Source organism: Biomphalaria glabrata, chromosome 6 (assembly GCF_947242115.1).
Source record: "Biomphalaria glabrata chromosome 6, xgBioGlab47.1, whole genome shotgun sequence".
Taxonomy (NCBI): Eukaryota; Metazoa; Mollusca; class Gastropoda; family Planorbidae; genus Biomphalaria; species Biomphalaria glabrata.
The window spans coordinates 43,767,139-43,783,425 of NC_074716.1; the positions used below are offsets into that span (position 1 = coordinate 43,767,139).

Below are 16,287 nucleotides of genomic sequence, written 5' to 3' on the forward strand. Positions count from 1 at the left end.
TTTTGAAATCATATCTTACGTTATAAGATAACAATATCAAAAGCGTATCTATGTATTAACTCTTGTCATACATGGTAGAGATTCTGAGCCGACTTGAGGCCGAAGAAATGGGCACCGTTGAAATTTCTACACTTACGTATTGTCTGCCGATGCGGAATAGACCATGTCTACGGTAATATGCCACGTAGCCTGTCTATCGCACATGGTTTTGACGCTTTAATTTTGTGTCCATTGAGCAGAAAGGTCAAAGAATCAGAAGGGATGTGAAAAGGAGTAACGTTTAACGAAAAGGAGCAACGTTTAAATATGAACATCATTAAGGGAGCACATTTAAGAGATTGTGTGTGTGACAATGTAATTGGAGGGTTAATACGTCTTTGTACTTTCAGAAGTCTGATGACTCAAGTATTGGCGGGAATTCTTAGTCAAGTGAAGAAATCACAATCTTTACGAAATAAACCATTTAAATCCTTCAAGTAAAAATCACGGAAAGATAGAACACACTATTAACACATAATAATAATAATAATCTTTATTGTCCGTACGGGAATTTGTCTTACAATTTGTGCATTACACCAGTTTCAATAATAAACTCACAAAAGCAGACTTAACATGAAGCTTGAAACTTTTTGACTGTCTTTACTTATAAATATACACACCCTCTCTAGAAAAAGCTTCTCCAAAAGACAGGGAAAAAGCAGAATCTTCAACCAAAAAGCTTATTTTTAACTCATTTGGCTATTTTTTAGTACTTTTGGAAAGTTACTGTAGTTTCTGGAAATGTAAACATGCTGTTTATTCTTAATGCTATTAAAACAACCATGACTTTGACATTTAATATACTGTAAAACTATGATTAGGAAGAACATGACTGGAACATCATTGACAAACGTGTGTGTCAGATACATGGAAGATGTCACAGGACGTGACTCCCCAATAAATAGGACGCTGGTTCGGAAAAAGAAACGAGAAGACACAGAGAGAGACAATAAAAAGATAGAGCTTGATCCTTAATTAGTTTGAGCCTAACGTGGAACAGGAACAATCGGCTTTATCGACTACTAGGCTCTTTCGTAACATCGATACTGCTGTTTCTCTTTTGTTAGTTTTAGAAACTCTAGTTCAGTCTTAGGACTCAATTCCACCTCCCCTCGTGTCTCGCCCAGCTCTTCCCATTTATTTCGCAGAGTCTCTGACGTCATTTGTGACAATGTGAATAGGAAAAAGAAATGAAGGGAACACATTAATAGAACATAATAGGAACATTTGTGAACATATGGGGGGGGGGGCCTTGTCTTGTGAGACTAAACAGAAATGTTGTCTTTCACGACAACCGTTCAGTCCTACATGCGACCTAGGTATTTTGCCCCACCAACGTAGACAAAACCTTTATCTGCATGCAGCAAATTCAAGTTCTCATTTCCTGTCTACGACGGTCTTCTATGGTATCTTACCTTTTGGTCTCAATTGTATATCCCGCGGCCTTTATAAGATCTGTCCATTTTTTCTCGGAAAAATAAATGGAACGCATTTCTAACCACACACCAATTACACACCGTAATCATCTTCTTTTTTTGAAGTAACGTCTGTATTATATAAGATAAGATATAAGAGGAATGTCGCAATATTCAGCAGTGATGACCAAACTGCGGGATGCGGTGCTATCCGACCCCATCGAAACATCAGCTCACAGTGCACAATGAAACCGCAGTTGCTCGGATCTGTTGGACTTGAGAAATTAGTAGGAGTGCTGGAAATGTATATGACTCTGGTGCTGAAAAGGGTTGGGGTTTCCGTCTGGTTCCTCACTGATATCAAAACATTAGATCCGTATCCGTAGCTGTTACCGAACGTGCCCAAACAATACCACTGGTTTCTAATCTAACATTAGGCTGCAGGTCTTTTTACTATTTGAAAATGTCTTTATGATTGTATTTTATAATTTGTTGTTTTTCTGTTTGAACAGGACAACAGGACCATCACTCCAATGACCCTGGGCCGCATAGCGTCCTACTACTATCTGAAGCATACCACCGTCCGGATGTTCCGTGATGTCATGAGTTCTCAGTGCACCATCCCGGAATTGATTGACATCCTCTCGGTTAGTTCTTTGCGATGGCTTTAAATGCCTTTTTTTAATACAGCAATATTGAATATTATCTATATTATAAAGTAGAATGTAAGGCGTATGTATGTATGTATATGCCGAATAGAAATCAAAACCATTTGACCAATCTTGATAAAACTTGGCTGAAATGTTTCTTGGGTACTAACTTAGACCGTAGTGTATGTATTGTAGCCCTAAAACAAAATTAAGACTCTAAAAAAAAAAAAGAGTTGATAAACTCTATGAAAGCATTATAACTTCATCGATCTTGGCTATCTTTACTATGTTTACATGAAAAGATTGAAAGGATTTAGATCTAATTCTAAGAACTACACTTTGTGCAGATAGATTTTTACTTTTACACATTACAATTATATGATATAGTCTATTGATTTCATTATTTAATAAAATTAAGCTTCAAATTTGTGTTTTAAAAGCATTCTTACATAAATTCGCTCCTTATATCTGCGAATTTAGAATTCCTAACGTACATTCTTTCATTGGACATTACACGAAATGTTACACATCTCTCTATTCCTAGGTCTAAAACTCTAATTCAACTCTAAGATGATAGAACTTCTCTTCGCAAAGATAGTTTTATAATTAAACACAGGAACATATTAATTATAGTTCATCTATTTTAATCAAATTAACATTCAAATTTGTTTTTCTAAAGCATTTTTACATAGATCTACATTCGTTCGCCAATATTTTAAAAAAAAATTGAATTCAGGTCAATTAGCTATTTTTAGCTCCATTCATAATATTTTTTTATTCATGAATTCATGCATTCGCTTTACTTATAACATTATTATCGTCTTTAATTGTTTCTAATGCACTATATCAGTGAATATATCAGCAATACGCAAGTTAAAACCCGCGGGCAGCAAGTAATATCTGTCTAGTTTAATGTAGAAGCTAAAACGTTTTTATTGATTACTTCCCTTGTTTATTTGTTTTTAAAATTAGTTCCCTTGTTCCTTAGGTGTGGTCTTGTTCCTATAGAAATATAAAACACTTGATCTAATAGTTTCTTAGTCACTGTGTAGGTGTAAGCTTTGTTCTCCTTTTAGCACACTTAGTACTTTATAGTACATTACTGTTTATTTCTTCTCATGCCATTCAAATGACTTTAATTATGGTTGGACTAATGTTGTTGACCTAATTATAGTTTCAAGGCTAAACACTTCAGTTTTTAACACATTTTAGAGACAGAGATTATTTTCTTGTTTTGACAAGATAAGATAATCTGAACATTAATGCCTAACGGAAGTTTCTTACAAAAAAACTAAATAGTAATTGTTTTTCCACATTGCTTCTATGTTAAGATTTGTAAAGTCATTCATCCCAAACAGATAACTGGGCTGACATTTTTTTATTTGAACATGTTGAAATAAAATTATGAATTCTGTCATTCTTTCAAAAAAAAAAAAAAACTCTCCAAAGGATACATGTTGTAGTGCTGAGTAAAATGATAAATATGGAAGTGAAGCTAGGTGCTGAAACAAATGATGATATATACATATATTAAACATAAATGAACAGCAGCACCAGGGACCAAGTTTTTAAATGAGAGAAAGTATTGAATTAAATGCATTGAAAATAAGGGACTGCGCCGACAAGGCTCGAACGGTCCAGTGACTCTAGAAACGACAACAACCCCTGGCGATAATGCACTAAGTGAACTTAACCTCTAGACCATCGGAATGGACATTGGACATCTCTACCTGTTGACTGCATAAGATTGTTTATTTTAATGTTTGTGTCAAATGTATATGTTTCTGTTTGTTGACTCTACGAGGGAAATGGAAACCTTTGTTCACTAACCTAACACTTGTGTTCTAACAGAATGCCTCCGAGTTTGCAGAGCTTCCTGTCCGACACAATGAAGACCAACTCAATGGGTGAGTAGTCAGGGGAAGACACTCTGTTATGGACCAATGTATCCAACTTTATATATAAAAAGTGTTCCCTCATTTTGACTTGTAAGTTTTCAGACAAATGAAAATATTATGTCCTAGCCCAAACCTCCTATAGGACTCTAGTCGGCAGGTTTGAACCAGCGAATATTGGGACAACTGTTGGGAGCACAAAATACATGACTAGGCAGCCATTGTCTAAAGAGTATTTTTAATTCTTCTTCTTCTTTATTCCCAGCCATCAGTGGCCAGCACTACAATGTTAGGATTTCAATGTAAACCATTATTTTCTAGTGCTAAAATTGCATTTAAACAGGATTGTACTTTTTAGATTTCTGCAGTTTCCTAAATGAAAGAAGTTGTATAAGGGAAGTAACATTTAAACAAAGAGAGTTATGGTTCTTGATAAGTTAACACTCTTTTAAAGTAAATGATTATGAAGCATTTTTCTATACTGGTAGCACTAATACTGACGGATTTACATCAAGGAACTTGTTTTATCTAGTGAAACATTCACTACTTTCAGAGATCTGGCTAATCAAATCCCATTAGAAGTCAACATGTCATCACTAGACTCCTCCCACACTAAGGCTAACATCCTCCTCCAGGCCTACTTCACACATGTCACACTGCCCTCTTCTGACTACCACACAGACACAAAGTCTGTCCTGGACCAAGCCATTCGTGTTTTACAGGTGAGTGCATCAATTAGTTCACACATTTCTTTGACTTAGTGAAAGTAAATTTCAAATCTTGAAATGGAAAACTTATGTCTAAGATATGAAAAGACAATATCACTACAGCAGCATTTCAATAGAGTTACGTTTCTGCACTATATTTCATTTACCTGCCTGGGTCACCAATTAATTTCCTGCAGAATCTTAAAACTACTTACAGACAAGGTGTATAAATAATATAACTATTAATAATAAATTGCTTTCTGTAAATCTTTATTCTACCAGCTAGAGATATTCCAGTCATTTATTTGGGATAATACTTTAAACCTAGTCTCACTGGCCATCTCTGTTATTAGTTCACCTTGTCACACCTATTATGCACCTGTTTGGTGACCTTGTAACCTTAAACCCTGTCTACCCCTTGTTTCATCTGCTTAATATAGACTTTTTGGGTCACTAGTATAGATTCAGTTAACAAAATGTTCAAACCATTCTCTTAAAGTGCTGGGAGCTACGACAGCTCTTTCCTTGCTTAGGGACACTGAAGTTCTGGAGGCCAACTCTTGTATTGCACTGTAAGGAGTTGGTCGGACCTTTGAGAGTTGCAGCAAGTGATGATGGTCAGTGCTGTCTTCCTTTTCTCATCATTTGTCTTACAAAATCAGCAACAGGATAGATCAAGTAGCCAATGTGTCAAACTTTGCTCCTCAGTCAGTAGACTATTACAGACAACCATAGGTCTCTATCCTTTTAACTTGTCATGTAGAGTTGAAGTAGGGATTTGGAAGGATCTTGCTGCATTCTTAATAGACATATTATTCCTTTCTTTGTCAACGTGTTAGCCAATATTTAGACTCAATCTTTTAATGAAAAGAAAATCCATCTAGATTTTAAATAGCAGTCAAATCATAGTTTTCATGTACGGCCAATTAGCTGGTAATTTTTTTTTTCCAAAGATTTATATAAACTGTCAAATTTCTAGGAAAATCATTAGAGCCGTTTTTACAAAGCTTATATAAACTCTGTCTGTCTGTTTGGTCTGTCTGTTTAGTCTGTCATTATTTTCTCTTCTTTCTGCAGGCCATGCTGGATGTGTCAGCTGATGAAGGATGGCTGGTTACTTCCCTGAATGTCATCATGTTGATTCAAATGGTAGTGCAAGGAAGATGGTGGTATGACTCTAACCTACTGACGCTACCACACATACAGACATATCATATCTCTTGCTTCAGGTATAAATTTACAACTTTTGAATAGTTGTATTTTGAATAACAATAACTCTTTCATACATCTACATTTTTTGTGACCTTCTCTCTTTTTACCTCCGACCTTTTTTCTTTTTATGCTCTTTGTCCCTTTACATGGAGGCACAGTGGCTGAGCGGTAAAGTGCTTTGCTTCCGAACTGGGATCCAAGGTTTGAATCCTGGTGAAGACTTGGATTTTGAATTTCTGGATTTTTGGGTGCCTCTGAGCCCACCTAGCTCTAATGGGTACCTAACATTAGTTGGGGAAAGTAAAGGCGGTTGGCCATTGTGTTAGCCACATGACACCCTCATTAACTGTGGGCCACAGAAACAGATGACCTTTACATCATCTGCCCTATACAATCACAAGATCTGAATGGGGGCGGGGGCTCTTGTTTTTTTTCATGAAAACTGACATTTTCATTAAACTTTATTTTGTTTTAATTATTTGTACCGGTAAACATGTTGCAATTAGCCTAAGGCATTGCCGACTTTTATTTAAAAAATACTTTTTAGCGACCCTCGAAAGGGGAAAAGCCGCTATTAGTTTGTGTGGTCTGTCTGTCTGTCCGTCCATCCATCCATTCCATTTAGATCATGTAAACTAGAAAAGATATTGAAAATCCAACATCATAATATTTTAGTCCATTTAAAGTTCTGATGCAACAGCTATTTTTTTCTTTTCTTAAAGCGAAAAATCTAATTTTTAAAAACTATGCAAGCATTTTTTTCATAAAAATACACCATTTTTACAACTATTCACTATAAATATTAACAAACATAGGAAGCTATTTAGTAAGGGGGTTTACTATTCACCATATTTTTAACACATTAATGCAAACGGTTTACGATTATTTGTCAAAAATATTTTCTTTTACAAATGTATTGCTAAGTTAAGGAAGTTCTGTCCTACATAGACTTACAATAAAAATATTAACTTTTTTTTTAAAGAGAAAAAATCTATTTCATATGCACATAAGTGGAACATAATTTAAAACAACAATTAATAAGTAGTTTTTCATGTTATCGCATGAATTACAGCGTGACAACGGACCATAAACCAAAGGAAATTTTTTTGAAAATTTTTTTACTGAATTTTTTTTTTTTTTTTTTTTGAGGCTTTGAATAAGAGATTGACTATTTACAAAATAATTAGTTAGATCAATTAGATAATCATCATATGACAGTTGGGCCAGGTTCACATCTAACTTCACCTTCACTTTCGTCTATCCCTTTGTCTGCTGGACTGTTGGGGCACCACACAAGATCTGTCAACCTTCTTTCTCCATTCTTCTCTTTCATTTGCCTTTCATAGAATTTCATTCTGATATTCTTTCTGAAAATATTGAAACCTGCCTTTTTACCTGCATGGGTGGACCACTTCGGGTTCCAATTTTGAGTTTGTGCTTCCACACAAACTGTCTTTGTAACCTTTTTTTTTTAACTATCATGGAAAGTTCACAAAAATAATTGGGTGAAAATTGAGTTATGATTTGTTTAATTGAAATCTTTGTTATGCTTCTCTACTATTGTAGATCACTGGGTAAAAGAAATGACATGAAAAATAGTTTGAATGTCACTGGACCAATAGAAACTTTACCAGAGCTGATGGACATTTGTGATGGTAAACATGAAAGACTGGCATCCTTGTTGGATGGAATAATGGAGCAGCAGCAAGTTGATCAGGTATTTTTACCATTTTCTTTTGAATCATCTGTGAGTTTTTCAGCGTACTTCTATCTCAACTTCAATTTTAAAATTAAATTGGAAAACCTCATCGCAAAATTTGTGGGTTCATTTTATGAGTTTTCTAATCATTTGGTGCTTTTTGTATTTCAAATTATTTCTTAGATTCCCCAATACAATTTGAAGCTGAATTTTTTCGAACAAGTTATTGCTGTTTTGAGATTTTTTTTTAGGAAACTGGCTATGTGCTGTGACCAACGATAATGTCCAAACATTTTCATTCTGAATCAAGGTTTGATATATCCACAGTTATTTGATGTCTTGGTGGGACTGCCTAAGATTGAGGTAAATGTAGAGGTCAAAGGTTGGCTGGCAGAAGAGAGGCAGAGTTGTACCAGGCAGGCAAACATTAGGTATAATGGTAAGTATGTACAGCTTTCTGCTTCTGCTAAGTTGTCTCAATTCATATAAGTGATTAATATTTAAGGTCATAAGGTTAACTTTCTTAAGACTCCAAATTCAATGTAGCCCCTAGTTGGGTGAATATTTCATTTGTTAGATTCCTACTGTTGGGTAAAGATATTGATTCCTGACAACCTGAGGGCAAATTCTTGTTTTGAAGAAAAATGGTATTAGATGACATCCTGCCACTCTGTCTCTCTATTTTTCATAAGTATTTGTAATACTTATAAATATTTTTAAAACCACTGCCAATACATTTTAAAATTTTAATTTTAGAGCAAAGCAGATTAGCAAGCTTGTGTAATACAAAATAATACTTCCTTGAATGTTTAAAGATTTTTTTTTATTTTAATGTAAAAAATGATAAAGAAAATCAGATCATTCTCATATTTTATCGCATCAACCTTACAAAAGTTGTGTTGTTTTTTTTTCTGTGAAATGTGATTGTATTATTTTTATTGTTACACACCAGGTGGATTCAGACCAGAGAGCTGCTGGCTAACTGTCCACGCTGACCAGGAATATCTGTTTCACGTTACACTCAGGAGGATTAACCGAAGCAAGGTTAGTATATAGGTAAAAATAGAATTAGAATGTAATGCTAAACCCTTAGACATCTTGGATTAGAAACTTGGTAGAAACTTAGACACTTTATAACTAAAAGACTTATAAAGAGACGGCTCAAATGAAAAGTGAGGACCACTGTAAAAAATGACTAAATCTGCTCAAACTGATCCGTGAATCTTTAGGTTTTAATTGGAGAATATTTTTCCCTATGTTAATATAAATATTAATCTATAACAGTTTATCTTAAAAAAAGATAATGAAGCAAAAAAAACAAAACAAACTAATCAATGAATAAGTACCAGGTGACAGCCTTGCTCGTTTGAATAATTTGTTGAGGAAATATATTGACTTATTTTGAATGGGGTAAAGACTCCCAATTCAAAAAGTTGCTTTCAAGCTCTTTCAGTTCTAAATATCAATATACATGGAAATTAGAAACAGGAAATCATTCCGCTAATGAAGCCTGATTTCTATCATCTAAAAACTTAATAAGAAATAAACTTTTTAAATAAAATGTTACCAACATCTTTTTTTCAGTTAGAAAACAATGAACTAGCATGATAAAATGTTTATCAAGATATTTTTTTGTTTACTTCTAGAAAACAGACAGCAAAGCTCATTCTTTAACTTTTCCCAAACCAAAAGATGAAGGTTGGATCATAGTGGTTGGAAACATCGAGACCAGAGAAGTCATTGCCTTAAAGCGTGTCGGCTGCGTACGCGGGCGTACTACTGCAAACATATCCATCTTCACCCCTCAAACTGTGGGACGTGTCATCTACACTTTATATCTTATGAGCGATGCCTACTTGGGTCTGGATCAGCAGTATGATGTTTGTTTGGATGTGCTGGAGCCCAGTATTGAGGCCCAGGTCAACTCTGAGGTGAAGGCTGACGATGACTATTGAGGTTAACTATTATTGAAGACTATTTTGTAGCTTTAGACTATTTTGAGTCATATTGACTCACCATCTTTTGTGAGAGATATGAATTCAATGTTGAACGTAAAATATTTTGTAATAATGTAAAGAGCTATACAAGAAATTATTCCTCTATTCTGGATAGAAGATTCTGGATATCCAACGTAACATTAAAATAAAACTGATACTTTTGATGTCTTTCAATTGACAGTGCACCAGCAATAATTACACAGACCTATATAGAATATGAATCTAGTATTCATATAAAATAGCATGTTATTTTTGTGTTCTATTTTTTTTCTTCTTTAAATTAAGAAAATAATACTATGTTGTTATTACATTGTTGGATCAGGGTTATGGGAAAGGCAACTATTTTTTATGAATAAATTATATTTTGTGTTGTTTTGGGGTTATTAACTAGTTGTCTTAGTTAAGTCTGTAATTTAAAATTTCTAATTCCATTTGAATGTCTAGCTACTCTACAGTTAATCAAAAGTGTATACATTCTGTTTACGGTTTGATCCTTTCATAACAAGTATCAAGAAATTGTTTTTTAACAGTGATATCTCCTGGTCACTCCACATTTAGAATGACTACAGACCCTAAATAACTTGTAGTCCTAGTACTCTGTTAGCTGCTGGTTGGGAACCAAGTAGATCTTCTTTTAGCGTGTTTGTTTCTAATTGTTTGAGACCTTGATCAATGACTTAGCTGCTGCCATACAGTCTTTGAAAGTTACTACCTTTGAACCAGGAGTTCAGAAATTTTTAATCTGTTAACCTATTCAGTAATTTAGTAAACACAAATCATGAATGCTAAAAAAGACATTTTAATCTTCTCTTCAACAAATAAAAGATGATTTGGTAATTACCAGACTTTATAATCCATTCTTTAGCCAATGTTATTGTGTGCTCTCTTAGAAAGTTAGAAAAGAAAGTATGTCACATCCTTGTTTGAGCCTTTTATTTTTAATAATCACACTTAGGTAAGTCTGTAATCACACTGAGATATGTCTATAGGCTCACTGTGATGGTTAGAAACTCAAATTAGTAAGTTTTAATTTGTACCTATTTTATGGCACAGTTTCTCTTGAATTCCTCAAATATTTGTGTCATTTCTAAGCAGTTCTAAGAAACATTTATTCATGAAAATAAAATACATATATAGAAAAGTGTTTTTTAAAGTGCATTTTACTTATTGTATAAATTAGAACTTTGTGTTCATGGTTCAACTTAATATGTTTTTGAAACACACACTGCCAATCAAATGACAGACAGATAATATTAAAAACATAATTGTTTTGTATTCACTGAAATGTACAAAAAAATAAAAAATCAGTGGACATTGACATGACTTTTGTATTCATTTTTAGTAATAAAACAATATAGTCAAAGGCTTACTGTACTTACACTTAAAATTTGTTATTTTATTAATAGATAAATACAAATGTAAAGCATAGTGCTGAAACATTGAATGATGCATACATGTTATGAATAGAATTAATTCTAGTGCTGCCATTTAATATATTTTTTTTTATTGCATTGATTTTCTTTGCACACAAAAGTATAAATTCAATTTTACAGAATATCTACAGGCCTTCATTACAATGGGAGTTTTTTTTAATTTGTAAAGATAGGTCAAAGGAGAAAGATTTGAATCATTTTTTTTAACCATTGGTAGGAATTTAAAATACACAATTTAAACAAATAAATATATAACTTGAGAAATGTTTTCACATCAATTTTGAATGTATAAGAAAATTAAGACATTACATTGCCAATCTTTTTTTCCCCAGAAAAACCTTGATAGAAAACTTGATTTGTACAGCACAGACATTCTTTTCATATGTCTTTATTGTCTTAATATTGTTATTTATTAAAACAGAAATTTACACACTTGAGAAACAGAAATTTTTAATCAAGTTTTGATCTACTTTCCCAATTTTTTCAAAAGTAGCAGATAAAGTAGCAGAGTTCTTGGCTTGTGAACCAAGCAGTTTTAACTTGAATTCCTCATTAAGACTGGATTTTTCTGGATTATAAGGACACCCCAACTCTAACGGGTACCAGACATTAATTGGGGAAATTTAGAGTGGTTGGCTATTGTACAGAACATTGTCTTAAGCCACCAACCATACAAAAGGATGAGCCATATATCATCTTTCTAATGGATCATTGGCTCCTCAAAGGAGAAGTGTTACAGAATTTAGTCCATTTAATGTTTTCAAGACATTGTTTATATTTCTTTGACACTGACTAGAATCAAGGATGACCACTTTTGGCTGCCTGGTCATGCATGATGGACTGTCGTTCTGTTGTCTCAATGGTCCTGGTTTCATACCCTGCACGCTGCCATCCTCTTTCGTCCTGCAGGAGATTAAGACTAGGAAGTAGAATATCTTCAACTCTGAAGATATATCCGAAACATGTAAAAACATTTTACAAAATTAAAAAAAAAAAGTCTTTGTGATTCACTATTTAAGTTCTTTGATGCACTTGTATTGAGTCTATCAAAAAATTCATTTTGTTTTCTTTGTTGTTTTATCACATCCAAAAGTTGCTGTAGAATGTCAGAGACTTTTTGAGATTTGGAAGTTTTCTTGTGTTTCACTTCAGGTTGGTTAACTTTGATAATGTCTGTGTCTTCATAGGATGGTGTCATGATTTAAGCTTCTGGATTGTGTGTCATGATTTGAACTTCTGGATTGTGTGTCTTCATTTGAATTATTTGATTTGATTTAGTATTTTGATAATACAACCTGATGGTATGTGCTCCAGACTGTTGTCATCATGGTCCTGGGTTCAAACCCTTCCTAAGACCATTACCTGATTTCCCGCAAGAGATTTGGGTCAGGACATAATAAAAAAAATTTAATTCATACAGTTGAAAAGTCAAACTGTTAATTTGTATTAAATTCTATTTATTTTCATGTTGAAAATAAATAATTAGAAGTAAAAACTTTCAGAAACAAAAAACAATATTTTAAAATGTTCACAATCATTTACTCACTTGTTTACAAAAACATGAAAACATACTAACATACAAAAATATTTTGTAAAATCCTTGCACACTATGACACATGCATCTACAAAAACATGTTGACACATAAGCATAGCTACAAAAATGCAAGCAATATATTACACCTAAATTTACAAAATATATAGTATATTCAATCACACAGATTACCTAATAAATTGTTGGTCACTCTTTTACAAACATGAAAACAAACACACAAAAAAAGTAAAGTTCCCCTTTCAAAGTGAAGGCGGTTGGCCGCTGTGCTGGCCACATAACACCCGGATCGTTAACCGTTGGCCAAAGATACAGATGACCTTAACATCATCTACCAGATAGACCAAAAATGTACAACCCACACTCATATTTACAAAGTGCTTGCACATTATTACTCATACATTTACAAATACATAAAGACAACCACACACACATTTAGAAAAAAAAAACATGTTTACCCACACACACATTGCATAAACATTCACAAACAAAGTGTATAAAAGCAAACTAAAAAAAAATCTTTTGAACTAATAACATAACAAACATAACTGTTTAAGTTCTTCATGAGCTTGTAAGTTCCGCATTACTTCCCTTTCTTTCTGTCTTTTGTTTTCCTAAGGAAAAAGTAGAATGAGTATCTTAGATGTTGAAGCTCTCTGTTATCACTCAAATATAATGATTCTAATCTAGACATTACTCTTGTTTTGTTCCAATAAGTTTTTTTTTAAATAATAAGCAAAACAATTTTCTTTGAAAGGTTTAACTATTGGTAATGTGAAGGTTAATCTAAAGATCATGAAATTTATTGATGCAAATTGTGACACATTTTTACCTGTATACATCAAGATCCCATAGATGTCTAATGAGGTATTTTATTAATGTATTGGGAGCATAGATGTTTGAAATTTCTGATTTGGGGTTTTAAAAAAATACCAATATATCGAAGGTTTGATTTGATTTGAAGGTTTAAAAAAAATACCAATATATCGAAGGTTTGATTTGATTTCAAGATTTTAAAAAAATACCTATGTATCGAAGGCTAGCAGCGGTAATAGGAATTTTTCAACAATAATAACATAAATAGAACTAATACTAAAACTTAATGAACAACTTTAAAAATGTCTTATACCTTTAGAATATAAACAAACTTCAAAAATATTCAATTTTCATGGTAGACTTTAAGCAATGCTATATTCAAGCTTCATGTGAAATACTTTTATGAATCTTTTATTGAAATAAAGTGTGTGTATGTGTTCAATCTTTTCGTGATTTCTACTAGAGGAATTAAAATAATCCCTGGCATACTATGGAAATTAGGACATAAAATATAACATTTGAAATAGCAAGACCTTATTGACCAACTAACTCCATTTTTATACATTACTTCAACTTAGTTTTTTAAAAAAGGGCAATTAAAAATAAGTTTTAAAAAAGTATGAAATAACTTTATCTTATTTTTTACTTCATCAACAGAAGCCATGGTTTGACCCACTCTGTAAAAAAAAAATTGGCACATATGTATGTATGATGTCGCACTTGATAACTTACAATAACAGCTGAAGTCCAAATGTTTACAATATACAATAACAGCTGAAGTTCAAGTATTTATATTATTAGGTCACATTGCGGGTACATGAGGGAAAAAGGAAATCCTACTAGCAGGGTTGCCATTTTCCAGGCTTGAAACATTCCCGGTGTCTATATTTCAAGGTTACTTGTGTGAAACAAACAACAACAACAAAAATAAAAAATTACCAAGATATATAATTAGAGTTGCCATAAACAACAGTGTTAATTGTTTTTCAGCCTCTTTCCAAATAATCTTAATAGCTCAGTCTTACATGTTGAGCTGAAGGAACATCCGAAACATGTAAAACATTTTTTTATTAATTGGTCATTCACTTTGCTACATTCTTTCCTTCTGACAGGCGAATATCAGAACACTGGTTGGCATAGAGATCTCTTTACAGTTGTCTTTGTGATAGAAAAAGATTTCTTAAGCAGTTTCCAAAGGTTCTTAGATTTCCCCTTCCGCCCCTCCAGTCTGTAATAAATTGTATCCAACCTGTCTACCGTACCATGAAAATAAATTACATCTTGATTTATATCTAAGAAGAATCGCAGTAAGTATGTTCTATGTGATTGCTGGTATGAAAAATATTTTAAAAGAGTTTAAAATCATAAAACCTTTTTTTTTTCGCATGATTTATTTTTTTGCAGAATGTTCCTTTCACAGACTGATTTTTCTGCCTTTCTGCCACAAGGTCTGTCAAAAAAACTTGAATCATATTCAGAAACAGCCTTCTGGTTATCATTTTGATTTTGTACGCAGAGCAAGCAATTTGTAAAAGCTGTGGCACTTTCTTTAACGCTCTTCATGACAAAAAAAATGTAAAAAGAAGTGGAGAAAAGAAGAAAAGAAAGTTTTTGATGTGGAGCTAGAAAAATACTTACTTAGCATCAGCAGCTTCTCTTGCCTGTTGTACCAACACTTCAGCTGGGGCTTGGCCAGGCCTGGAATTATAAGTGGAGAAAATATTGTACATGATTTATTTCCTCAAAGAGAAGCATGAGTATCAAGAATAATAGAATTCACAGGCCAAGAACATGTTTGGGAAATGAATATATGCATTAATTATGCAAATATTTTTTCTTCACCTTTATTTTTATAGAGATTATTAAATATTTAAATAGAGAAATAATAGGCATAAGAATAATCAGAGATTGTTTATAGGATATTTTTTTTTGTCTGTCTGATTGCGGAGGAGGGTTATCCATTGGAGAGTTGGGATTTTACTGTGATGCTGGTTGTTTAACTAAAAGGTTCAGGTGATTCTAACCAGACACTATTAGAGGGCATCTTATCTTCTAATCTTATATAATACAGACGTTACTTCAAAAAAGAAGATGATTACGTCCTACAGGGTTGCAGACGACTTGATTGAAAAACTGAAGAGACAGTGCTTTACATATATACAAACTATTTCAACCATAGCACGGAACATCCAATGTTACAATTTAATACATGGGAATTATTGTTTAACACAAACCAAGAAAAGATGAGGTTTTTAAAATGTGAACAATGTTGTAATGTGAAACGGTAATGCTTACTTCACTGTTGGAATTCGGATATTTTAAACCTGTATATTGTAAACCTTAAACTAGATTTAGACTAGACCCCTTTAAAAACTAAAATCAACAACAGTCATCATGAAATTGCTCTGTCTATTTATCCTAATAATCACTAAATACACACTAGTTGAACACAGAACTAGATCTACCTTAGTCAACACTAAACTTAAAAAGGAAACAACAGTCATAATCAATCATCACACTTTAGATCAATGTAACTTCAAAAATAATCTAACATACACATCCATAACATTAAAGAAGATTACCCATCACAAATGGAAGTTCTCAATCAGACACAGCAGAAATAAATACCTATCACTGTTAATATTAATAGCAGGAGATGTAGAGTCAAATCCAGGGCCTAGATCTAAAGATAGATGCAACATCTGCAAAAAAAAGTATGCACCATGAAACAGAAAGCCATTCAATGTGACACCTGCGATGAATGGTACCATGCATCATGTCTCCATCTGAATACACCTGTGTATTATGCCTTAGGCAACAAAGACGGCATCATGGCACTGTGTACCGTGTGGGTTACCTCAGTTTACATCAGGAT

General features: G+C 33.2%; 2 protein-coding genes across 2 annotated transcripts in view; both read left to right on the forward strand.

Moving 5' to 3' along the window:
• Window positions 1–10,853, forward strand: part of LOC106057501 (activating signal cointegrator 1 complex subunit 3-like) — a 180,310-nt gene extending 169,457 nt beyond the window's left edge. Inside the window, exons 38-45 of the mRNA XM_056033454.1 lie at window positions 1,967–2,101; window positions 3,956–4,011; window positions 4,553–4,721; window positions 5,784–5,935; window positions 7,485–7,635; window positions 7,945–8,056; window positions 8,570–8,661; window positions 9,264–10,853. Coding sequence (XP_055889429.1) covers window positions 1,967–2,101; window positions 3,956–4,011; window positions 4,553–4,721; window positions 5,784–5,935; window positions 7,485–7,635; window positions 7,945–8,056; window positions 8,570–8,661; window positions 9,264–9,572 — 1,176 coding nt within the window. The 3' untranslated portion in view covers window positions 9,573–10,853. The remainder of the gene's footprint in view (window positions 1–1,966; window positions 2,102–3,955; window positions 4,012–4,552; window positions 4,722–5,783; window positions 5,936–7,484; window positions 7,636–7,944; window positions 8,057–8,569; window positions 8,662–9,263) is intronic.
• A 2,429-nt stretch (window positions 10,854–13,282) lies between these two features.
• The window catches only part of LOC106058201 (cleavage stimulation factor subunit 3-like), a 69,128-nt gene continuing 66,123 nt past the window's right edge, over window positions 13,283–16,287 (forward strand). Inside the window, exon 1 of the mRNA XM_056031414.1 lies at window positions 13,283–13,287. The gene's annotated coding sequence lies outside the window, so the exon portion shown is untranslated. The remainder of the gene's footprint in view (window positions 13,288–16,287) is intronic.